We start from the raw sequence: 25,459 nt of genomic DNA, 5'->3' as shown, positions 1-25,459 counted from the left end.
AATAAATTTTAGTTTCTAAGATGCCACAAGGACTCCTTATTTTTACAAAAATCAAATGTACTTACTATTTTTTCAGCAGTCTCCCACAATGTGTGTGTCATGTTTCAGGCTCACATTTTTTGCCATGTTTCCAAAGGGCAAACTCACTCAACAGGGAGCTCCTGCTTCATATGCTAATAAAGCAAATATAAAATGTTGAAGGCATTCTAGGATGTCTCTTCTGATCCTTATTCTATAAGTACATACAGTGAGTATAAGAAACTTAGATAAACTTAATTGTGTATTTTTGTAACTAGGAGTTAATTTTAAATGTTGCCCTTTGGATAGCATGAACATATATCAGGAAGTGAGAGCTATTTCTTGTCATTGAAAAGGTTTTCTTGTCTCCAATCTGATTTTTAAAAAGCATTGGCTCAAATATGATGAGAGAACTGGCTCTGTGAATGAGGGGAAAAGCAGTGGACGTGTTATTCCTTGAATTTAGAAAAGCTTTAGATATGGGCTTCTATAGTATTCTTGCCAGCAAGTTAAAGAACTATAGGCTGGATAAATAGACTATAAGGTGGATAGAAAGCTGGCTAGATTGTCGGGCTTAACAGGTATCAATGGCTCCATGTCTAGTTGGCAGCTAGTATCAAGTGGAATGCCCCAAGGGTCGGTCCTGGGGCCGGTTTTGTTCAATATCTTCATTAATGATCTGGAGGATGGTGTGGATTGCACCCTCAGCAAGTTTGCAGATGGCTCTAAACTGGGAGGAGTGGTAGATACTGGAGGGTAGGGATAGGATACAGAGGGCCTAGACAAATTAGAAGATTGGGCCAAAAGAAATCTGAGGTTCAACAAGGACAAGTGCAGAGTCCTGAACTTAGGATGGAAGAATCCCATGCACTGCTACAGCCTAGGGACTGAGTGGCTAGGCAGCAGTTCTGCAGAAAAGGACCGAGGGGTTACAGTGGACAAGAAGCTGGATATGAGTCAACAGTGTGCCCTTGTTGCCAAGAAGGCTAACGGCATTTTGGGCTGTTTAAAGTAGGAGCATTGCCAGCGGATCGAGGGACCTGATCATTTCTCTCTATTCGACATTGGTGAAGCCTCATCTGGAGTACTGTGTCCAGTACTGTGTCCAGCCCCACACTACAAGAAGGATGTGGAAAAATTGGAAAGAGTCCAGTGGAGGGCAACAAAAATGATGAGGGGGCTGGAGCACATGGCTTATGAGGAGAGGCTGAGGGAACTGGGATTATTTAGTCTGCAGAAGAGAAGAATGAAGGGGGGATTTGATAGCTGCTTTCAACTACCGGAAAGGGAATGGATCTAGGCTGTTCTCAGTGGTACCAGATGACAGAATAAGGAGTAATGGTCTCAAGTTGCAGTGGGGGAGGTCTAGGTTGGTTATTAGGAAAAACTTTTTCACTAGGAGGGGAGGGTGGTGAAGCACTGGAATGGGTTACCTAGAGATGGGGTAGAATTTCCTTCCTTAGAGGTTTTTAAGGTCAGGCTTGACAGAGCCCTGGCTAGGGTGGTTTAGTTCGGGATTGGCCCTGCTTTGAGCAGGGGTTGGACTAGATGACCTACTGAGGTCTAGACTAGACTGGACTAGATGACCAACCCTGATATTTTATGATTCTAAATTATGGTCTGTGATGATCATGCTCTTTAGAAATCCATGCACAATTAAGCCTGTCCCTTAGAAGTCAATGGCAATGCCTCATGACCCTTGGTGTCCTGTAGGGGAGATAATGATGCTTCAGGTTCTGGTCTTCTCTCAGAGGACCCAAGTCACCCAATAATCATAGTATGATTTGTCATCAGTGAGAAAAAAGTTGCTGTTGAGGAGGGATTTTAGCTATGATCATAGTAACTTGGTTTGTTGATGACAATAGTCTTTCATTAGATATAGTTTGCAATTTAGTGGGAACCAAGAGTCTTTGAGAATGACCCATAATTGAATGGCCCTCCTGGAAACAAGGGATTTGTTTGATATCCTGACTGACTCCTGCTTGTATGAGGTGATAGTATATCCAAGATAATAGCTTCTTAATAGTGATCTCAAAGGCCATGTCTAGTCTGAAGATAATGTCTAGCTAATTCCCGCCTTGCTTCCTGTGAGGTAGGCAGCTATTACTATCCCTGCTACAGTTGGAGAAACTCAGACTGAAGTGAAGTGACTTGCCCAAGATCACATGCTGGATCAGTGGCAGAGCTAGGGTAGAACTTTGGAAATTCCTGCTAATGAACTCTTGTTTTCCTTTCTGGACCATGCAACCTTTCCTGTAAATCAGAATTTTCGTGTTTGCATAGCTCAAAAAGAACAGAGGCTAGACAGTTCAATCTGGGTTTATTTACATTTTATGTTGAGACCTAAAATACTCTAAGTTTGAAGGAAGCCAATTCAAGAGATTCTAGTGTTCAACATTCTACTTTGCTAGTTTTGTGATGTGCATGAGAAGCAATATCATCACATTAAGGCTGAGAAAATAAGAACTGAAAAGTCAGGAAATCTTAATCTGATATTCTCTGCTGTTAGCTCTGTCCTGTGGTATACTGGTTCAGATTCTGATCATTACAAAGATGTAACTAAGCTGTCTTTGGCCTTCTGCATGTAGCATTTTCTGTACCTGTTTTTCTTGTCAAACTTTAGTCCTGTCATGATGTTTAATATGTACCACAAAATAAATACTATGCGAAGTGGATGAATTAGTGTTGCAGGAGAAACATCTGCTCTCAGATTTTCCGTATTTGGACTTTTTGTATTCTGTGATATGATGTTAATGGTACAGTAGTTTTGAAGGCAGCAAGTTATGTGTGCGCATCATGTAAACAGCAGAATGTCCTGGAAAGTGCTTACTCCTTAGTCATCTAAATGACTTTAACAAGTACAGTATTATCTGATAGCAGCTTGCTTTGTTTCTGAAACAAAAACTTCCATAAGAGTAATTCCTTGCATACCCCCAATGTGGACTGTAAACCTTATCTGTGTTCTGTAGCTTCAGTTTTTAAACTGAAAGAGTCCGCTGGTGATGCAGTTGTTCTTCATTGTGTTTTATTATGAAATATTTGCTTTATGTTCAGAAATGTTGTATACCTTTTGGATCAGACTTGTCCATGTTTTTCTGTCTATATTCTTTGTAACTGCACACTCAAACTACTGACATTTTGTAAGTTACTGATCTGCAAATAGATTCTCTGTCATGAAATGTAGTTGCCTTTGCCTTGTCGAACTTTATCTACACTCTGCATGTATGTAAGAAAATGAGAATCAAATGTTTTTCATTTTCCGTACCTCCCTTATGTACTGTGCAATCTTGGACTAACTGAACTTTGGGGCTTGACATGATAGAAGAACATGTTGTCTCTTTTGATCACCAGCTTATGGTTGACATTCTTTTTGCTAAGTATACTCTTGACATAACTGTTCTGTATGGAGGTGTAAAAGGAAGATTTTTTTAAAAAAAAAATTGTAAAAAGTTCATTTGGTAACCAAGCAAAGCCGCTTTCTGTTGCAAACCTGGATTTGTGCCAGTATGACACAACTTTTTTTTTCTTTCTCTTTTCTCTTAAAAAAGCTCTTAAGGTACACCTTGGATAAACGAAGTCTGCAGCGGGTGAGGATCATAGCCAGTGATAACCTGTGGGAGCCAATTTCCTTTTTCATGATGATCGACTCTGAGCTCCATCAAGTGGTCGATATCATAGGGTAGGTCACTTTTTTTCTTTTTTATGAAGCTGCTTTCTTGGTAGCCTGCTCTGATCATGTATTTCCACTGGTTTCTCTTATGTAACTTCAGAGAAGTAGAGTTTGCTGGGAGCTTTGGCTTTGCTAAGCTCTCACCAAAGGTTTGATACCTTAACCTTTCCTGCTAAATAATTTACTCTGTCGGGTATAGAGAGGTGATCATTACAGCTGCATGTGCTAGCCTGGCTCCTTTCAAATTCCATCGGAGTTTTCCACCTGAGTGGACTTAGCCTTAAAATCTGCTGACAGTTATATGCCCAGTCGGTTCAGTCATAGAGCCAGGCCCCTTCTCTGGCTAGCCCTGCCTATTTTGGGGGCTGCTTGGAACTCCTACAGTTGGTGCACGGAACATGCTTTGATGCCACCCTCTTGCAAATATTCTGCTATGGCTGGTTTCTTCTAGGGTCTACGCTGGCAAAAACTGTCATAGACCTTAGTGTGAATTGAGCCTTATGACTTCAGCTGTGATTCAACTAGCAAAGTTTGATTCAATTAATCTGCTGAGTCTCATTACTGGTTTAGTTTAGGTAGGCAGGGTTTGTTCACGTGGAGGCTGATGTGACCATCAGATGGGTGGACATGTTTTTCTAGTTGAATTTCATTGGATACCAGTGTGTTGTCTCAGAAGCAGAAAATTAAAATTAACTACATACCTGTATTAATTCTCCAACACTGGCAATTTTAAAATCAAGATTAGATCTTTTTCTGAAAGATATGCTTTAGGATATTTGGGGAACGGGGAAGTTCTATGGCCTAGGCTGTACAGGCTGTTAGACTAGGTTATCACAATGGTCCCTTCTGGCCTTAGTATCTATGAATCATCTAGCAAGTGAAGATGTAAAACTACTGTAAAAAGGGTTAAAATTATCAGCATGTGTTCATCTTACTAGGAACCTCTGGAAGTGCCTTTTCTCTTTAAGCTTGATAGTACTGTTGACTTACCCAAGCTGCCATTGACTGAAGACGCATAATAACTCTGTTTTTCTTCTTCGAGTGATTGCTCATGTGTATTCCACAATATGTGTGCATGCTCACCACGTCCACTGGTGCCAGAAGTTTTCCCCCCAGTAGTACTGATTGCGGGGGAGCGCCCCCTGAAGTGGCGCCTGCCTGGCGCAGTATAAGGGGAGCTGCGCGCTTCCCCCACCCTCAGTTTCTTCTTGCCACCAGTGAAAGTGCGTTGGAACTACTCTGCTCCAGCTTTGCTGTAGCTTGTCCCAAGAATTGTTCATTCGTTCAGTGTTGGTACCTGTAGTTTAGTTAGTCAGTGGGCTGGGGCATGCCCCGCGCCCTGGGGTTTAAGTCTTGCGGCTCTTGTAGGCGTTCTATGCCAAGAAGTGACCCGCATGCAAACTGTTTGCGCTGTTTGGGAGAAACCTATATCAGCGAAAGGTGCAAGATTTGCAAGTCGTTTAAGCCTCAGACCAAAAGAGAAAGGGACATTAGGCTGCGGGCCATCCTGATGGAGTCGGTGCTGACCCCGATCCAGCACGCCGCTCCGAACCGGTACCTGGCACCGTGGCGTCGGCACATGGCAACCCACTGGTGCCATCGATGAGTCGGCACTGATCCCTGTCCACGGGGCACGCCAAGAGGGCCAGAAAGACTCCCTCTTCGCAGCGGCACCATGGGAAGTCTGGGACAGAGGCTAGGCCCATGTCAGGCAGTCCTCGATCCCCACCAGGCCCCAGGCCCCCAACTCACGTTGAGCAGAGTAGCCCGGCCCCTTCGGAACAGGCCTTTCCGGATGTCCAGATGCCGTCCACGCCTGAAGCCCTCCAGGCGGCCTGGGACGTTATGTCCATGCCGGTGCCCGGAGCACCGCTGATGTCGGCCCCATGTTCCAGAGGCAAGTTGCCGCTGGGATCTCCGCAGTCGCCTAAGGCCCGGTATTGGCCTCGGTCGAGGGAACGTTCCTGACACCATTCACCGCCCAGTGACCATTCGGGGCAGAATCCATGTGGATCACCCTTGACGCCAACCAGACTGTCTGGCTGGGTTCCATCTGGCCGGGACTCTCGGCACCGCTCGTCCTCAAGGAGCGAATATCGACGGGACTGCGGCAGGCGTTGCCAGCGGTTCTCGTCTTGGAGGGGGTACTGCAGTCGGTCACGGCACGGTCGTCGATGCCATTCCTGCTCGGACTCCCGCTCCAAGTCTCCGCCAAGACATCGCAGCCCTGGGCATTGATAACCGGCATCTCACCATCGCGGGTCCACCCGTTGAGGCCGTTCGTGGAGCAGCTGTTACCGTCGGTACCGGTCCTCCACGTCGAGATTGCAGTCCCGTGGCTGACATAGATCCTGGCACCGCCGTTCCTCCCGGTCCAGAGACATCAGCAGATCTTACACCAGCCTGGTCTCCATTCGTAGCCGTCCTTCGATGGGCCAGGCCAGCCAACCCGAACAGCCGGCCCCGCTGGTGCCACAGCAGGTGCAGTGGCACCAAGCGTCATGGCCGGCCCAATGGTACCAGTGGGCACAATGGCCTCCAGCGCAGCCCCCGGTGGGAGCTCGCTCGGTGGCTGGAGCTTCGGAAGCATCATTGGCCTCCCTCTCCAGACACCTGAGAGAGGAGTCAGTGGGATGAATGTCCTCGGCACCGTGCCCGGAGTCCGACCAGGTGGTGGACCCTCCAGTGCCAGCTGATACCCAGAGCACTGCACCGGCCTCCTCGCCCCGCCTGGAGGAGGCGTTTGCGGCCCTGCCCCCCTCGGCCCCTCAGGAGGACTTAAAGAGGGTGGCAGCAAGCCTCCACCTCCAGGCAGAGGAGATGGAGGAGCCCTCAGACTCCCTGTTTAACGTGCTGTCCTCGTAGGCATCAGGAAGGGTGGCTTTGCCCCTCCAGGAAGGGGTGGCTAAGATTTCAAATGCCCTGTGGCAAACACCGGCCTCATTGGCCCCCATCTCTAAGAAGGCGGAATGCAAGTACTTTATACCCACTAAGGGGCATGAGTACTTGTATACCCACCTGGGCCCAACTCCCTGGTGGTCGAGTTTGTCAGCCACAGGGAACGGCAGGGTCAGCCAGCCCCGACCCCAAAGAACAAAGACTCTTGGAGACTGGACTCTTTCGGAAGGAAAATGTATTTGTCTTTGAGCTTCCAGTTACGAGTGGCAAACCATCAGGCTCTCCTGGGCCGGCACAAATTCAATCCGTGGGGCTCCCTGCCCAAGTTTGAGGACTCCCTCCAGGAGCGCGATAGGAAGGAGTTCAAGGCACTAGTGGAGGAAGGGGCAGCGGCTGCTAGGGCGTCCCTGCAGGCAGCCTCGGATGCTGCGGACACGGCTGCACGATCCATGGCTCCTGCTCTCTGGGCTGTCTGGCGAGGCGCAGTCTTCCATGCAGGATCTCTTGTTTGACGGGAAAGCTCTGTTGGCAGCAGAAACAGATACAAGGCTGTATGGTATGAAGGGCTTCCACACGACCCTACAGACTCTGGGCCTCTATATTCCGGCTCTGGCAAAACCTAAGTTCAAGCTGCAGGATGAGATTATGATGAGATTACTGGTTCTGTGGATGAAGGGAAAGCAGTGGATGTATTGTTTCTTGACTTTAGCAAAGCTTTTGACACGGTCTCCCACAGTATTCTTGTCAGCAAGTTAAGGAAGTATGGGCTGGATGAATGCACTATAAGGTGGGTAGAAAGCTGGCTAGATTGTCGGGCTCAACGGGTAGTGATCAATGGCTCCGTGTCTAGTTGGCAGCCAGTGTCAAGTGGAGTGCCCCAAGGGTTGGTCCTGGGGCCGGTTTTGTTCAATATCTTCATAAATGATCTGGAGGATGGAGTGGATTGCACTCTCAGCAAATTTGCGGATGATACTAAACTGGGAGGAGTGGTAGATACGCTGGAGGGGAGGGATAGGATACAGAAGGACCTAGACAAATTGGAGGATTGGGCCAAAAGAAATCTGAGGTTCAATAAGGATAAGTGCAGAGTCCTGTAAAATAAGTCCTTAAATCTTACCTATTCTGTTGAAGCATCCCAGCTATATACGGATCATTCCTAACTTTAGCCTGTAAGGCTCAAATTCTCTGCTGCCACCCCGAGATGGGGAGAAGCAGAGAAGGGGGAGAGATATCAGGGAGCCAGTTATGACGTTCTAACACTTTAACCTAGTGGTCCCCAAACTGTGAGGTGTGGCACCCCGGGCGGGAGCGGGGACACAGCAGGGCCTGGGCCAGCCTACCCAAGGGTCAGGGAGGAAGCACCACTCAGCTCTGCTCCGCCCCTAGCTCTGCTCTGGCCCCGCTTCCGGCCCCGACCATGGCCTGGCCACGGCTTCCACTCCTGGCCCCTAGAATTGGCCCCCAGCTCCACCCCCGGCTTCACTTCTGGCCCTGGCTATGGCCCCAGCCTCGGCCCCCTTACCCGTCTGTGCTCCTCCCCTCTCCCCCCACAGGAGTTGTGGCCCCCCTTCTGGCCCTGGCTCGGGGTGTGTGTGCGTGGACACGGGTCAGGGGAGGTGTGACTGTGAAAAGTTTGGAGACCACTGCTTTAACTAGTTTTATACACTCCACAGCACCTAACCCCCCCCACACCCCGGTCCACTAGCTAGGGGTAGCTGCAGAGTAGTATGTTGTGGCCGTGCCGCCTGTGCTGGAGCATGCTCGGGGTGTTTGGAGGTGGGAAGAGATGAGGGGTGGCATAGGAACTAGCTGTTCTGGCTCTAAGGCTGTTGGGGAATCTGCAGAATAGATGGGAACAGCTTGCTCTGATGAGGAAGTTGGAAGATGTGAAGAATCTGACCTTTTTTCTCTCTGTGAAAGGAACTTGTTCTTTGGCACAGTGCACCTCTTGCTGTGTGCCATGTACCTTATTTGTCAGGTCAGTGTAGCTGAGGTGCTCGGGTGGAAAGGATAACTTAAAAGAAGATTGTAACCCAGTCTAGTGACCTCATACATTTTAAAGTAGTTATGGATTCAGTAGACTGAAGGCATATTGAAGGGCTATAAGTTCTTCTTTAAAAACTGGTGCTTGGCAGTGTGAGGGAATCCGCTAAAAACTGTAGCTATAAAAAGTCAGACCATGGGGTAATGAGGCTTGAGCTGTGGCCTACTCTATGTGGAGTCTGTTAGATCTTAATAAAAGAAACCAAAGCACCTAGGGTACAGGCAGTGTCTGAGGAGCAGAGTTCGTGATCATTGCTCATTCACTGGCATCTGAGGGGGGAAAAAATGACTCACTTCTCACTCTCGGTGAGACTGTTCTGCTTAAGCACACACTAATGGAACAAACTGGGATGTTGTGTCTAACAGGATGTGGGCTGCAAGTGGAGCAAAGCTGCTCATAAATACGTTCTGAAAATGGTCTTTCTGTCCTTTTTGAATGACCCAGTTTCAGTTTTCTTTTTTAACCTTAACCCTTTGGTCATCCCATCTTCTTGTCCATTTTCTTCCCTTACCTTTAGTGCTCTCCTCTTATTCCCATTATTTGGTTATTCCACCTCTTATGTATATACAGGGACCTTGTTCTTTGTAGTTAAAATACAAGTCTGGGTATTGGTTTTATTACTGTGTACCTGCGTGATCTTGTCATTCACTTTGCATCTTTTCTCTCTTCTGTGAAATGGGGATAGTATCTGCCAGGGGAGTTGAGTAATAATGTTTGTGAAGTGTTTTGAGAGCCTTCAGGGGAGAGGGGCATAGAAGTGCACATTTACTAACTCTGCTTTACATCTGTTTCCGCAAACTACATTTTTCATCTAATCCCTGAAGCATCAAAGTTAATATTTTAGTCACTTACATTTTTGCTTCCAAACCAAAAAGAGTTGAACGTGTATACAATAAGCCTAACAGCATAGGGATGAATATTCAACATATTTATGAGCACTGTATTATGCCTTTTATTAGATTAGTAAAGCTATACGTGAATGAGTACCATATTGGGAGATTGTCCATACTCCTCTTAAAGGAAACAGATCACTTAGTTGAATTCTTTCTTCTTTGTTTTAGAAATATTATTCCCTTCCCTTGCCCACAAATTAGCAAGGTTCCTCCTGCCTCTATATCAGACTAATATTAAGGACCCTTCTCAGACCTCTATCTATAGAGTTTATGGTTTTGTTTTCAGTGTGTAGTTGACGTCCTTCTTAGTTTCCCATCAGATAAGAGTAACCAAAAATGCCCCTTATTGATAGAAGGAAAGCCTTTGAAACTGTTAAGACGAAATTGCGTTAGTGAATCGGTGGTAACCAAACCAGTGTGAGCACAAAAGGTCGTCTTGGATGAGAACAAATATCTCCATTTGGAGTAGGAAAGATCTGTCAAAGAGAAATAAGCAGAGCTCCTGTCATATTCTGTACATAACCTCAGTTTATTGCAGCTGCTCCAAACTTTCAGTGCTTTTTCTCTTGGCTTTAACAACATACTTGCTGAAAGTTCAAAGATTTTATTTCTGAGGAAAGAGTATAAGAGTAGGCATAAATAGCATGGTTAAGTGATGGCTAAGGGGAGATCTCACTGTATGTATAGGGCTTTGAAGATACCCAGTGATGAGAATTATTATTAATCCATAAGTATGTGAAAGTCATAAAAACCCAGAAGAGGATTTATTTAGGGTGGTACAAGGTGGTATAATTAGCAGCAATGAGATAAAAGCGTGGGGGCACTAATGCCGACTATCAGGAAAAAATGTGCACACCAGGATAGGGAATAAAAAGCCGGATTTGCATTTGATATTTAAAACTAGACTTGCTAAAGCATCAGACTATATTATAAGGAAAAATCCTGCATTGGCACAGATGGGGCTAAATTATTAAATATTGTAGCTCTCTTCTGGATTTAACTAGTATGATTCTCTGGTGTGAAATCCACATAGTGATTTATTTTTATTTTTTTGGCACCAGGCATTTTGTTTTTGCTTTGAGCTAATAACTGAATGTGTCCTTGAGTTCTGCTTTTCTTGTGTTAATTGCTGTCCTTTTTTGAAATACTATCCAGGGCTCATTACCCTGGAACAAAAACAGTGGATAATGCCTTAGCAACTCAGAAGAAACTATGGGCTTCAGAAGATTATAGCACTTTCAATGATGAAGTGGGTGCAGGCTGCTGGGCTCGGATCCTGAACCAGAACTATGTGAATGGAAATATGACCTCGTAAGTCTTATATGCAGTCAGTTATTTTCATAACTTCAGCATAGTGTCATAGTTACAAGGCTAGCTGTACTTCTCTGGTCTCTTTGAGTGAACCCCTCAGGTGTCAGGCTTTTTGCCTTTACTACTGTAGGCTGGAATTCCACAGTTTAACCACTTTTAGACCAGGCTGTGTGCCACAGTGTCCTGTGTTTCAACCATGATTACCCAGCAGGTCCAGCTGAGTTTGGACAGCTGTGGTTCTTTTCTTTGGGGGTCTGACAGTGGTATTCTAGTGACAAAACAGCCTCCTTAAGAGAAAAGTGTATGTTTTGGAGTAGGAAAACACATGAGAGAGAGAGAGGAAGATTTTATAGCAACAATCAACACACATCTGTCTGATCTAAAGGCTTACCATCCCCTGACTTGAGACACCCCAGTGTGTACCTGCATCTTCATCTGGTTCTGCTGGACAACTCCCCTTATATCCCTCCCTAACTCCTTTGAGACATTTTTCTGTTTTAAATCTGCCACAGTTCTTTTCTTTTGATTTTCTGGTTCCCAGGCCTTTTCTTGTCCTGGCTAGAGGTGGGTGTGAACTGTTTTTTGTGGGAATGTCTGTTCTGAAAAAGAACACCAAAAATGTTGAAAATTTCCCACAAAATAAACATTTTCCACAAAATGGGGTTTGGGGGGGAGGGGGGAGGAAGGGAGAAGAGGTTAGATTGATCAAAAGGTTTTGTTCAGATTTCAACATTTTAAATTAAAAAATGTTTTCAATATTTATTTTATATTATAATGAGAAGGAAACTCAAAATGAAAAATCTGTTTGGTTCCAAAAATTTCAAAACATTCCATTTTGATGTCAAAATGCTTCATGGTTATTTTTCAAACGGAAATTGGTCAATCTACCTTATCCTTTGAAATGATTCGCTGTTGATGAATTGGCGTGTTCAGACAAGTAAAACAATCCACTGGAAGGTTCCCAACCGACTCTAATCATGGCATTGTCTCTAAAAAGCTCTCAAGTGTTTGTTGAGAAGTCTTACCTTGAGTCATTCTTCTTCCCTTTCTGCTTTTTTCCTTACAGTCCTCTATTAAACTAAACCAACATATTCATACAGTAAACATCCCAATAACCACATCAACACACAGTATTCATCAGGTATTACAAGCTGCTCCATATCTGGCATACCTTGAATAATGAAAATCATGTTGGCCTTTCTACGGAAAACAGGCTAGTATCTAATTATCTGCATGACATGGGGCTGAAATTTGCTGTAGTTCCTGTCAGCCAAGTTGGAGCTCTCGAAAATTTAAATAGAACAAGTTGGCTAGTGTACAAAGGAAAAACTTTTTCTAAGCATCTTTTTTGTCAACTTTTTAGGACCCCCCTTTTAAAAATTCAGGTGCACAGTGGCACACACAGTTATAATGACCACTTATGTGAATTAGGTACTGGCCCATACCAGGGGATACTAAAAGAATAACTAGTGTTTGCGTGCAGCAGCGACTAGCTATGTATGCCATCACAGTATTTTCATGCACAAATGGTGGCCGTAATTTGATACATGCAAATATGCCAATAGGAGGATAAGACCTAGGATCTTTTTTATTAACAAGCTCTCTTGATTTTGGGTTTCTTCAATTTTTAAAAAATTTTTTTTTTTGGTGTACTGAGAACGTTTCCTTGAGTGACTGAGGTTCCTTGAGAGGACAGTGTGGGGTAAAAATTGCACTGCTGCGGTCTATATTCGCAAAAAGAAAAGGAGGACTTGTGGCACCTTAGAGACTAACCAATTTATTTGAGCAGAAGCTTTCGTGAGCTACAGCTCACTTCATCGGATGCAGAATCTCTTTTGTGTGGGTAAAAAGAGTTCAGTCCACAAGTTACTTCATTTAGCTCTTTTCACTAGCGCTTAAAACCATATTCTTCGTGTATAAACCCCAAGAGCTTGACTTTTCCTTTTTCTAATTTCCCAAAGACCTGGTGTGATGAATTGAGCAAATATCCTAAATTGATAAATGGATGATTTAATTAAGGGCTCCACTGCAGCTGAGGTTAGAATATGCAAATTCCAGATGCTAAGGATCTTGCAATACTTTGCTAGTCAAGTTAGTCTTGCTGGCCTTTCTAAACTTTCTTTAGGTGCATTAGTATAGAAACGCAGATACCTACAGAACATGGTAGCTCTGCAGGTAATTCCCACCACTGCAAATGTATAATATATCTGCCAAAGGAAGTAGCTCCATTGGAGTGTTTAGTTTATGCAGACACATATGGGCGTTCAGTCTCAGCATGATCAGAAATATTTTGTTCAATTCTCTGCACTCAAAACTACTGTGACTTTAAAAACAAAACTATTTTCCAGTACTATTGCTTGGAATTTGGTGGCTAGTTATTATGAAGATTTGCCCTTTGGTCGGAATGGATTAATGACAGCGCAAGAGCCGTGGAGTGGCTATTATGCAGTGGAAGCTCCTATCTGGATCACAGGTAAATAAAAAGTTCAAACAGACCTACAAAAGTATAGACAATACAATACTCTGGGTCTTTTATGCTAGATTAAAGAGCACAACGTCCTCTATTTTTGGTGTTTAATAATTTTCTTTTATGTTCACTTTTTATTGGATACAGTTTTTTTTTATTGAACATATTTACTTTCTTAGCAATACGAAGACTTTCCCTCATTCATTTTAACTAGAATGAGGGCAGGAAGAAATCCTGACAGGAAATGAGATCTGGTTCTCTGATTTGACTTGTGCCACACACATCAATGTAGTTCATGGCTCCCATTATTAAAGATCTCTCCGTTTTCATTGCAAACAACTCTTTTGGGGTTTTTTAACTCTGTTTCTAAAAAAAAATTAAAAAGGGCTTTGAGCTAAAACCTCTGTAAAGGCTAGGACTCGGTCCCTGATTTTTATTTTCTATTTTATCTCCAAAATATCTCGGTCCAAGAGCTTTCTGAGTTCTGAGAGGGAGGAAGAGAAAACAGAATTGGAGTACTCCGATGTTCTGTTTGAGATGGCTGAGATTGTAAACCATCACTTTACTCTGTGTGTATATAGCATATAAAAAATTTTATGTATTCACAATTTAAATATGTATATATGGATCCAGTGGCCACCCTCTGGTCCACCCATAACCTTTTCTTGTCCCTGCAGAGCTGGTCACCAGATCAGGTGACCTGCCCCTTCCCCTATGTGGCAGGATGGTGTGAAGTTCCCCTGTATTGGATCTTCTGCTATTCATCTGCAGACAGAAAAATGTATCCTGTAGCAAGGGGTTCAGACATAAGAATCTGCTATCCCCACCTTCTTGATTCTTTGGTCTCTTTTCAATTAACTAGCCAGAATTCGTGCCTTGTAATTTCTATGGAGATTTCTCTCAAAGTAAAGCGTATGGTTGTAAAACCAGTGGTATGGAAGCTACAAAATGGTAGCAGGATGAACTTCCTGGAATGAATGCTGACCTTTCTTTTTGGTTTCTTTTCACTATTGCACAGCACACACAACCCAGTTTACCTACCCTGGCTGGCACTACCTGCAGGTGGATGGACATTTAGAAGGCGGTGGCAGCTATGTAGCTCTGACTGACGGCCTAGGCAACCTTACTATCATCGTTGAAACTATGGTAATGTTCTCCAGTACCCAACAAAGCAGTAGAGATTTAGAAGGATTTTTCTGAAAAAATTGTCTTGCAGAAACTCATTATGTACGTGTCACTTGCACCTTTGCCAGTGAGAGCAAATAGAGCTCTTTCTCTTGTCTTCCTGTGCTTGGATGGTACAGCTATTTAGATCTTGGAAATCATGGTGTGTCAGTCTTGTATCACAGGCTTAACTTGTGACACAGTGCAGTAGAAAACTGTTAGATGAATAAAGTATTTACTACAGTTTTAACCTTTAGAGGCACTTTATTCTTTTACTTCTTAAATCACATTAAGAAGTTGATGTGGTAAAAGCTGAAGTACTCAATGCTTTTTTTGCCTCGGTCTTCACAGACAAGGTCAGCTCCCAGACTGCTGCACTGGGCAACACAGTATGGGGGAGGAGGTGAGCAGCCCTCAGTGGTGAAAGAACAGGTTAAGGACTATTTAGAAAAGCTGGATGTGCACAAGTCCATGGGTCCAGATCTAATGCATCCGAGGGTGCTGACGGGTTTGGCTGATGTGATTACAGAGCCATTAGCCATTATCTTTCAAAATTCATGGCAATCAGGGAAGGTCCCGGACGATTGGAAAAAGGCAAATATAGTGCCCATATTTAAAAAGAAGAAAGAGAACCCGAGGAACTACAGACCAGTCAGCCTCACTTCAGTCCCCAGCAAAATCATGGAGCAGGTCCTCAAGGAATCAATTCTGAAGCACTTAAAAGAGAGGAAAGTGATCAGGAACAGTCAGCAGGGATTCACCAAGGGCAAGTCATGCCTGACTAATCTAATTGCCTTCCATGATGTGATAACTGGCTCTGTGGATGAGGGGAAAGCAGTGGACATGGTGTTCCTTGACTTTAGCAAAGTTTTTGACACGGTCTCCCACAGTATTCTTGCCAGTAAGTTAAAGAAGTATGGGCTGGATGAATGGACTATAAGGTGGATAGAAAGTTGGCTAAATTGTCGGACTCAATGGGTAGTGATCAATGGCTCCATGTCTAGTTGGCAGCCGGTATCAAGTGGAGTGCCCCAAGGGTCGGTCCTGGGGCCGGTTTTGTTCAATATCTTCATAAATGATCTGGAGGATGGTGTGGATTGCACCCTCAGCAAGTTTGCAGATGACACTAAACTGGGAGGAGAGGTAGATATGCTGGAGGGTAGGGATAGGATAGAGAGGGACCTAGACAAATTGGAGGATTGGGCCAAAAGAAATCTGATGAGGTTCAACAAGGACAAGTGCAGAGTCCTCCACTTCGGAGGGAAGAATCCTATGCACCGCTACAGACTAGGGACCGAATGGCTCGGCAGCAGTTCGGCAGAAAAGAACCTAGGGGTTACAGTGGACGAGAAGCGGGATATGATGTGTCAACAGTGTGCCCTCGTTGTCAAGAAGGCCAACGGCATATTGGGCTGTATTAGTTGGAGCATTGCCAGCAGATCGAGGGAAGTGATTATTCCCCTCTATTTGGCACTGGTGAGGCCACACCTGGAGTATTGCATCCAGTTTTGGTCCCCCCACAACAGAAGGGATGTGGACAAATTGGAGAGTCCAGCGGAGGGCAACGAAAATTATTAGGGAGCTGGAGCACATGACTTACGAGGAGAGGCTGAGGAACTTGGCTTATTTAGTCTGCAGAAGAGAAGAGGTGAGGGGGGGATTTGATACCAGCCTACAACTACCTGAAGGGAGGTTCCGAAGAGGATGGAGCTAGGCTGTTCTCAGTGGTGACAAATGACAGAACAAGAAGCAATGGTCTCAAGTTGCAGTGGGGGAGGTCTAGGTTGGATATTAGGAAAAACTTTTTCACTAGGAGGGTGGTGAAGCACTGGAATGGGTTACCTAGGGAGGTGGTGGAATCTCCATCCTCAGAGGGTTTTTAAGGCCTGGCTTGACAAAGCCTTGGCTGTGATGATTTAGTTGGTGTTGGTCCTGCTCTGAGCAGGGGATTGGACTAGATGACCTCCCAAGGTCTCTTCGAACCTTTATATTCTAAGCTCAGTATGTAACAAGAGCTTTCCAGCCTCTTTGCTGTATAGATACAGTAGCATCTTTGAGCTTTGAAATATTTGTTTCTAATATTTACTCTCTATGTTCTATCATATTTTATAATGTGTGTGGGTTTTTTTTAAACAAGTGCTGATGTCCACCAGCCTCTTTCGTGGTGGTTTTGAGGGTCAGCACAGTCTCTGGTGATGGGGTTTTGGAAAAGAGTCTTTATTCTTTCCTGCCCTTTGAAATTTGAGCTGTTGATTAGTTGTGGTTGGTCATGTGGAAGGCCCTTCATTTTCAGTTTACTGCCTTTTTTATACTGAAAAATTCCCAGGTTATTCAAAAGGTATTCTTTGTCTTTTAGTGATTTTTTTCCCCCCCACCCCACCTGAATTTTGGATCATGAAGTACATGAAAATGCTGATTGTTTATCTAATACAATATATTGTATTTTCTTGAGTACCTTATTAACATAAACACATCTATCTACGTTAATGTAGAAGATATATATATACATGTGCGTGCATGTGCATGCATATATGTATGTAATGTACAGTTCATTAAATAAACCACATCATTAAACTACTTTTACTTTACTTTGTTGCTTTTCTGTCCTCCTGTCCCCCAATATTCACCCAGCAAACTGTGTGTAAAGTTAATTTTTGCACGAATTTTTCCCCTGTTTTTTTTTTTTTAATTTTGTAATAAACACTGATAAATTCCCAGGAAGATTTACATAAATTAAAAACTGAGAATGAAGGGCCTTGGTCATGTGGTATTGTGAGTTCCTTGATTGAGTAGGCATAATATTTTAAAATCAGGCGAAGGGCTTTGAATACCCCAGGAAAAGGTAGAAAGTTTATAGTGAGAGGGAGCAACAGATGAAGCAGGACTAGGGGATTAGAATTTTTTTAAGCTTTTATTTTTTTCTTTCTGGGCCACGTGCAGGTCTTGCAAGAGGTATCTGAGCCAAGATTTTTTAAATGTGATTTGGGATTTTTGGGTCCAGTTTGAGATACCTTAAAGGGGCCTGATTTCAGAGAGTTTTGAGCAAGCCCTCACCCCTGAAAATCACGCTTGTTTAAGGCATCTCAAATTAGATACTCAAAAAGCATCACTTTAGAAAATCTTGGCCATCATTCCTGCAGAAATCAAACTACAGTAAGATTTATCATCTGGATGCAGAGTTCATTTAACTTGTTCTCATCTTCACACAAATCAATTTTGTGTGCGTTTTAGTCCTAGTGGTGAACGGTGTGATCAGTTCTTTCTCCAGCTCCTTGATTGTCTTAGTTCCAGTAGTCTGGCAAGGAGTCCTGGGAATCCTGTCACATTGCTAATTTAAGTAGCATCCCAAATAAAAATATGAACTGTTGTTCTCTGACTCTAACTTCCATTATCCACAAAATAGCAGTGAACTTGAAACTAAACCAATTTATCTGATCTCTTTTGTTACTGTTTTGTTAATGTTTATGGCTTTTGGCTCATACTTGGGGATTGTGACACCTATCAAAATTGGCCAAAGACCGATTTCAGTGATGTATGTTTCCCATCTGTTCCATTCATTTTCTTTTCAGACTTATTTGCACTCTCAGTGTATCAGGCCTCCACTGTTTCCCTTCATTGTGTCCCCTCAGAAAGCAACTTTCTACCTCAAAGGATCCTTTGTAAGTAAATATTTTTGTGTATGTATCATATCAATGTATTCAGGGACATCAGGCTGCTGCATGTTGTTTAATACGTGTACGAAATAAGATGTCACTGCGTAATGAACTAGCTTTGTGCATGTGAATGATGTTGGCTTCTAAAATTGTAGCCATGTAGTAAGTCCCGTATCCGTTACTGCTGTAAGCTGAAAGTGCTCCTTTAACTTATGTGGTGGAGGCCTATACTTTGGGGGCTAAAAGATGAGCACTGTCGTTCTCATTCTGTAGGGTATATAAGAGACTTACATAGTTATTGTATTCACAGAAGAACAATTTGTCACACTACGATCATCTTCACCAACCAACAACTGATTCCCCCAACGTCAAAAAGAGTTCAGTTACTGGATTTTCCTTAACGTTTTCCTAAAAATACTTTTGGTGGTGTGGAGAGGAACACGTTTTTCCTTATTTGACCTGGAAGTCCACTACTTTCTCCCTCCCTTGTGGGCATGTTTAACACTCACTCAATGTGGACAAATCCTCTTCTTGTGAAACACTGTTTGTTACCACCTCCTGTAGCTATTCTGCTGAAAAGGAGAGGCCTATGTTTCAGTTTAAACATGTCTGCTCCATGAAAAGATATTCTGGATATCTCTTGGTGGGTGGGTAGGAAGACGAGTGTGGCTCAGCTGGGAAAAACATGAGCTGTGCTCCAATAGCCACAGTAACTCGTCTGTGTTAAATGGCAGATTTGGGGAGTTACTTACCAGAAGGTGAAAGTGTTTGAACACACTTAGGTTTTAATTTTGAGTAAGATTGGTTCCTCTCCCTTCACAGCCATACCGGCTGCTGTGTTACTGGGGCAAGTAGTGCCTCATTCACCACTGAAATAATGCAATAAAAGACTTACGAGCAGCCCTAAATCATTACGCTTGGAACACTGCCTCCCCTAGTGCCCCAAGTGGTACTGCTCTTATGCCATATGGCTTGCCATGCAAATTGTATAAGATATCCTGTAAGAATAGTGTTGCACACCACATCTCAAACTCTAGATTTTTCTCTTGCTAACTTCACTGGGACTAAATTCAAACTCTAGAATTGTGTTGAATGATTGTGTTTTTCAGTAACAGAACTATAGTTGCCCTCACATTCTTGTAGCGCTAGGATGCATCAGCGGCGTTATTCAGCAGTCCTAATTAGGCCCAGGCACTAGTGACCAAAACTTGTGATTGGTAAGTTAGCTCTATGAAATGAATGAGGTAATCTAAGCCCAGCTACTGGAGGTGGATGTCTGTATCAGAACCTTCATTACAGTTGGCACTAATTCGCCATCTTGTTGGCATTCTTGACAGAAGCCAAGAATTCAGTGGGCTCTTAACAGTGAATTCCCCTCTTCATAAAAGCTGTTCCTGTGTACTGGGGCAGAGACCCACAGATGTGAGGGAATTGTGAGCTGCCACTGCCCATGCTATACCTGTTCTGTGGATAAGCAAAGAATGGTTGTCTCTTGGGCTGTCCGCCCAACATGTTTCACTAAAACAGCCTTAAATGTTGTTAAATCCTCAATATTTCCAAAGAAGAATCTTATGAAAGTTTTTGTATGTTTCTTCCTAGCATGATGTGAAAACCTTGAAAATGTGGTATACTAAGCTTGGCTTCAAATCTGCAAATTCCACCTTATTCCATCCTCTTCCTCCTGTAAAGGTGGGTGTGTTACTTACTGATCACTGTTAATTTCCCCTCAAACCCTTGCCATTTTGTTATTCTGGGTGATTGACTGGGAGTGGAAGGAAAACCTGGCTTACAGATAAAAATGGTTTTGATACCTCTGGTTTGTTCAGTCTTCTGGCCCTTCTGTATTTTATGTACGAGGGATTTAATCCTATCCAGCTCAGTTGTGGAACGTTACATGTATAGGTGCAAGGTAAAAAAGTGGAATTACTTCAGCTTTACCCCAGTGTGAGAAGAGAATTTGGCTCTTTGGGTTTGACACCACATGAGGTGTACAGTATTCCTTGAGTAATCATAAAGTGCTGAGCAGGATGGGGAGTACAAGGGACATTGATATTCTTGTTAGTGAGAGCCCTGCTGCATGGCTGCCACATCACTCTTTCATGGTAGCTGGAGTGAATCTTGAGAGAGAAGAATGTAGCTAAGTGATTCATTAGCATAATGATATACTCAAAATAAACTCTGTTCTTTCCCTTGGTCTTGCCCCTTTCTTACCTTGTACAATTGAGCACTGGAGTAGATGCACAGTAGACCTGACCCTTTACTGCTCAGTGCAGCACTTAAACTTGCTTACACACACCTACGTTTCCTTGACGCTTGCATTTGTGCTAGACTGCACCAATCTTGCATTCTGTTGCACAGGGATTTGCAGGGTCAAGGCCTTATATTTCTCTGGCCGGGACCCCCCACATCCCATCTTCACAGCCTCAACCCAAAAATGTCCTCTTTGGGATCTGCTGCTTCTCTGTGATGTTGTTCTCTCCACACATTTAGAAGTAATGTGTGGGAAGAGGGACCCCCGTTGCCAGTGAATCTGTTATATCCCAAGTAATGGGAACATGGGAATACAGAGAAGCTTCTGCAGATTGGGTGCTGATTGCCTCGATAAATACTACTTCTTAAAAAAGCGGTTCTTAATATTACGTGACCTTGCTTAAATTCTGTTGTAAATGAGTGTTTCCAGATGGATCCCTGTACTGCCAACTGCTGCCTCCCCTCTTCACAGTAGCTCCCTGGTGTCTTTCATGCTCAGAATGGACATTTAGTGCTGTGCCTCATTAGCTCGTTTATAGACAGTTTGCAGTGTTACAATTAACTGGAGGATGGAGTGAAGTACAGAGTTTAGGGGTAAGATCAGCATACCTATAGAGAAATTAGATCAACTGATGCAAGATCATTGAATCATAGAATATCAGGGTTGGAAGGGACCTCAGGAGGTCATCTAGTCCAACCCCCTGCTCAAAGCAGGACCACTCCCCAATTTTTGCCCCAGATCCCTAAATGGCCCTCAAGGATTGAACTCACAACCCTGGGCTTAGCAGGCCAATGTTCAAACCACTGAGCTATCCCTCCCCCCCATGATGGTTTGTGTTAACTCGGACAGTTAAAAGAAACGCTGCAGAACTTTGGCACATGCTGACATGATTGCTTTAGCTGCCTCTTGCATTTCTTTAGCTTGTGCTTTCTTTCATTACAGGTACATGAAGGGATGTTCAGCTTAAATCTGGATGTGGATGAAGTCTACACGTTAACTACCCTCATGACAGGCTGGAAAGGCACTTACCCAGATCCTCCCCAGTCCAAGCCTTTTCCTTCAAATTACAAGGATGATTTCAACATTCGTAAGTCAACTCTTAATTTCTTAAGGTCTGTGCTGCCTGTGAAAGCAGAAGGGCTATGGTGCTTAGAGGAATAATCTGCATTAATACAGCCTAGTCTACACTAAAATGTTAGGTCGACCCAATTACATTGGTCAGGGGTGTGAAAAATCCGCACTGCTGAGTGACGTAGTTAAGATGACCTAACTTCTGGTGTAGATGGCATTCTTCCTCCGACCTGGCTACTGCCTCTTGAGGGAGGTGGATTACCTACGCCGATGGGAGAACCCCTCCGATCAGCGTAGGTAGTGTCTACATTGAAGGGCTACAGCAGTTGTGCTGCTGTAGCATTTCAAGCGCGGACAAGCCCTACAGCTGGTCTGCGAGAGAGTGAAATACATCACACATAGTATAGCCTTCTGGCTGCTACTGACTGCCGTGGAGTATAAATACTGAATACTTCAAGTGCTGGTTCCTGTGTGTATTCCACTGTGGATGTGCATGCGCCTGAGACTAGGTTTCTAGCAAGTGGTGTGTGCTGGTCTGCATCTGCGCAGTTGTTCCCCTTATGCTCCATACCAAAGAGTTAGCAGTCCCGCCCGATGCCTCTCCAGTTCCTTCTTACGACCACATGGCCTGAGTCAGAATCCTGCAGCATCTGGAACTGAACCTCTTTGACATTCTTTCCTGTAAATATTTCTTTTTTATATTTTTAGTTTGATAAGTAGTTAATTCATTAGAATACCTATTCTGGGAAATCCTCTGATTCCTTGGCGTGGGACTTGGATTATGCCCAGGTTCTCAGGCTTTAAGGATTGTATCTCTTGCTCCTCCCTGCGCCCCCCGCTCTTTTTTGGTCAGCAATGACCACCAGAGTTGCCTCTGCTGCCTTAGAGAAGCTCCTGTCTCCACTAAGTGTGGTATAAGCCACTCCTTTCCAGGCAGAACAGGAGGACTTTGGCTTGGGAAGCACCTGTCCGAACATGTTATGAGGCTTCAGATGGATCCAGGCCAGTGAGACCCCTTCTCCTGTACATGTACCTGAGACCTTGAGAAGTGTGTTTTCTAGCTCAATGTCTGATTCAGGAGCAGTAACAGCTTGAGTGAAGGACCCTTGATAAGAAACACTTTCATAAACATCAGAGTGGATTCCTTCCTAGATCTAAGAGAAGGGATCCCTCCCTGATTGTGTCCAGGTTGGATGAGTTTTTTTTCACCCAGGACACAAGAACTTTAGATCCTCTTAAGCCTCATGACCATGATCAAAAGGCACTTGAGAGCAAGTAGTCTTCAGCACTGCTCCCCCATCATCTATATTGACCTCTGTACCACTAACACAAAGCCCCAAGAGCCAAAATATTGTGAACCTTTGGTCCTGGCGATAACCATACTGTCAGAAGTTCCAACACCAGCGGCACTGTCACAGCCTTGGAAGGAACCAAGGATTATGAAGATCTCTATTATGCAGACTCCGGTGGTGCAGGGTGACAAGACTTGGCCATCTAAGGCTCCAACATCTAACCCCACGTCATATTGTATCTTTGTCCTCCTGGGTTCGCAGTCCCCTCTGTTGTTGGGACTGACCCTCTCCAGCAAGATTCTAATGCGGGGAGAATCTCCTCTCCCATTCCATTTACTAGCCACGGTTTCCTGACACTGGTACCACCAATGGAACCAGACCCAACCTTATCTTCCAGAGAGTCTAACGTTCCAGTGGAACCATCTTCCTCTCCAATGAGGGAATTCAGTCTGGACAGAGGATTGAGAGCCTCCTACTTCCAGTCTCATCTGGCTAAGTGGGGACACCCCCTTGGACCAATGGTACTCAGTGTCTTGGTAACCATCACAACCTACTTTCAATCCCTCATATTGACCTTTTTGGGGGACCATGAGACCCATATACACAAGACTGAGTCTGTGTGAGCCAGTAGGGAAATCATACCGCCCCTTCCCTCAGGGGATCAGTCGGAGCCTTCTGAACCTATGGAAGAGGAGGAAGATGAACCAGATCCACTGTTACCACCAGTGCCAACACATTTCTTCCTTGCTCAATGAGGCGATTGCTTCAGCCTTGCCTTATCCTCCAGATGACCATAAATACTTCTAAAAGCTACTTCAGAGAGTAGCAGAATAGCTTCAGATCCCATTAGAGGAGGTCCAGGACTCGCAATACAAGCTCTTGGACATTCTACAGTCCATGGGGCCTAGCCTAATAGCACTCTCAGTCAATGAGGCCATATTGGAACCAGCAAGAACTGTATGGTACATGTGAGCCATGCCCCTACCTCTAAGAAGGCAGAAAAGTGGTGCTTTGTCCCAGGTAAGGAAGCAGATTTCTTTTTCTCCCACCTTACCCTGTACAATAGATGCTGAACAAACTGGATTGTCTAAACGGAAGGCATGGTATGATGATCATACTCGGAAGCACCTCCCTGTCATAAATTTGCTGGTAATTTTGTCTCTTACTACACAATTTGTGGGTCAAGACAAAGAATTTGGTACTTGTGGTAAATACTGTAAAAATATGTAACATGCATGATTTTAGGGAGAAACTTTGGTACAGGCTAGGAGTGGTAACAAGGAAGTCCCATAAGAATACTACTTCTCAACTAGTACCTGTAAACAAGCTTAGAGCTTTGCACAGCAGAGAAAGCATAACCAATCTAGACTACAGTGTGGAAGGGAAAACTGAGGCACACTGCCTCATGGCATTGGTGGCTAAATGCCCAGACACCTACACTCTAGAAGATATTAATATCTACATTGTGTTAACAATGCTGTACTTTAAAAGGCTTTCAGGCAACTTGAAAAAAGGAACCCAGAACTTTGTAAAACATCTGTAGGTGACACTACAATTTTTGGTAACACTTAAGAAATTAGATAACCAAGAACTAAAAAGAATCTTAAGCACACTTCCTTTGCATTTGTCAGTGACAGATCACTGCCAAAGGGTCAAAGGGGAGAGGTGTGATGTTACACTCCATATTCTTTATAGAAATATTATGATATGAATATGGCATAACTAAGGTATGTTTTATGCAAGATGGGTCACATGAGATCATTGGAAAGGTTATGATTTACTGAATGTGAATATCCAATTTGTATGCATGTATCATTTCTGTATCTAAAGTTAGGAATATTGACTATGTAACAATTACAACTGTGTGTGTACTTGGGAAACACCAACCATCAGCCTTGATGGGCCATTAGGAAGAAACAATAAAACTTTGAAGATATTAATCTCTCTCCTTCCTAAGAAGCCTCCTGCAAAATTGCTTTGAGACTACAAGGTCATGTCACTTGGTACTAAACACCATCTTGGACTTTTAGTGATTTTTCCACTAAAAGGAGGGGGAGGTCAAGACTGGGAAATGAAGGGTTCCTGCCTCCTGTAAATTCTGTTTAAGGCTGGGGAGTAAGTTGACTTTGGTTTTCTCTTCACTGAATCTTCACTTAAACTTGTGACATCCATTTCTTTGGGCATAGTTTGGCTCTGAGTTTGTGCCCACTTTTGCACTCACAATTTATTCATGCTTTTCTCTGATTATTCGTTGGGGGGCACAAAACAGTATTTGCAAAAAGAGGTCTGGCTTGAAAATCAGACCCTAAGTTTGCACTGTTGTTGATTCTCAAGCACAGATGTGCTGATGGAAGAAATTATAAATATGGAGAATGTTTCTGACGAGAACTTTCTGAAAACCTTCAGCGTGTGTGGGAGTAAAAGAAATAAACCTAACTCTCATTGTTGGATTTGTTTTTTTCTTTGAATAGGTAATCCACCCTTTAGTGAAGCTCCAAATTTTGCTGATCAGACTGGGGTATTCGAGTACTTCGTCAACACTTCTGATCCAGGGGACCACATTTTCACACTCCGTCAGGTGGTGGTTCAGCGACCCATCACTTGGGCTTCTGATGCAGACCAGGCCATCAGCATTATAGGAGACTTTAAATGGTATGTCAAATCCACTTTAAACAGGCTTTGCAGAATTCAGTTTTTAGGGTTTTTTTTTGTAGTTTTGATGGATAA

The 25,459-nt window shown here is 43.8% G+C and overlaps 1 protein-coding gene across 10 annotated transcripts in view; it reads left to right on the top strand.

The window, feature by feature from the left end:
• The window catches only part of GALC (galactosylceramidase), a 120,597-nt gene that overhangs the window by 20,834 nt on the left and 74,304 nt on the right, over nt 1-25,459 (top strand). For 9 of the 10 annotated variants that reach the window (XR_012159514.1, XR_012159515.1, XR_012159517.1 and 6 more), the window contains 8 exons: nt 3,567-3,697; nt 10,679-10,834; nt 13,183-13,307; nt 14,320-14,447; nt 18,035-18,124; nt 19,718-19,807; nt 21,312-21,456; nt 25,204-25,384. Coding sequence is in view for 4 of the 10 variants with exons in the window: in XM_073349361.1 (XP_073205462.1) it covers nt 3,567-3,697; nt 10,679-10,834; nt 13,183-13,307; nt 14,320-14,447; nt 18,035-18,124; nt 19,718-19,807; nt 21,312-21,456; nt 25,204-25,384 (1,046 nt within the window). In the remaining 6 variants the exon portion in view is untranslated. Of the gene's footprint in view, nt 1-3,566; nt 3,698-10,678; nt 10,835-13,182; nt 13,308-14,319; nt 14,448-18,034; nt 18,125-19,717; nt 19,808-21,311; nt 21,457-23,798; nt 23,882-25,203; nt 25,385-25,459 lie in introns of those variants that run through there. The other variant, XM_073349363.1, reaches the window with a different exon arrangement.

This window comes from Lepidochelys kempii, chromosome 6, assembly GCF_965140265.1.
Source record: "Lepidochelys kempii isolate rLepKem1 chromosome 6, rLepKem1.hap2, whole genome shotgun sequence".
NCBI classification, from domain to species: Eukaryota; Metazoa; Chordata; order Testudines; family Cheloniidae; genus Lepidochelys; species Lepidochelys kempii.
Note: the sequence above shows the minus strand (reverse complement) of the source record. Positions and strands in the feature narration are given on the sequence as shown.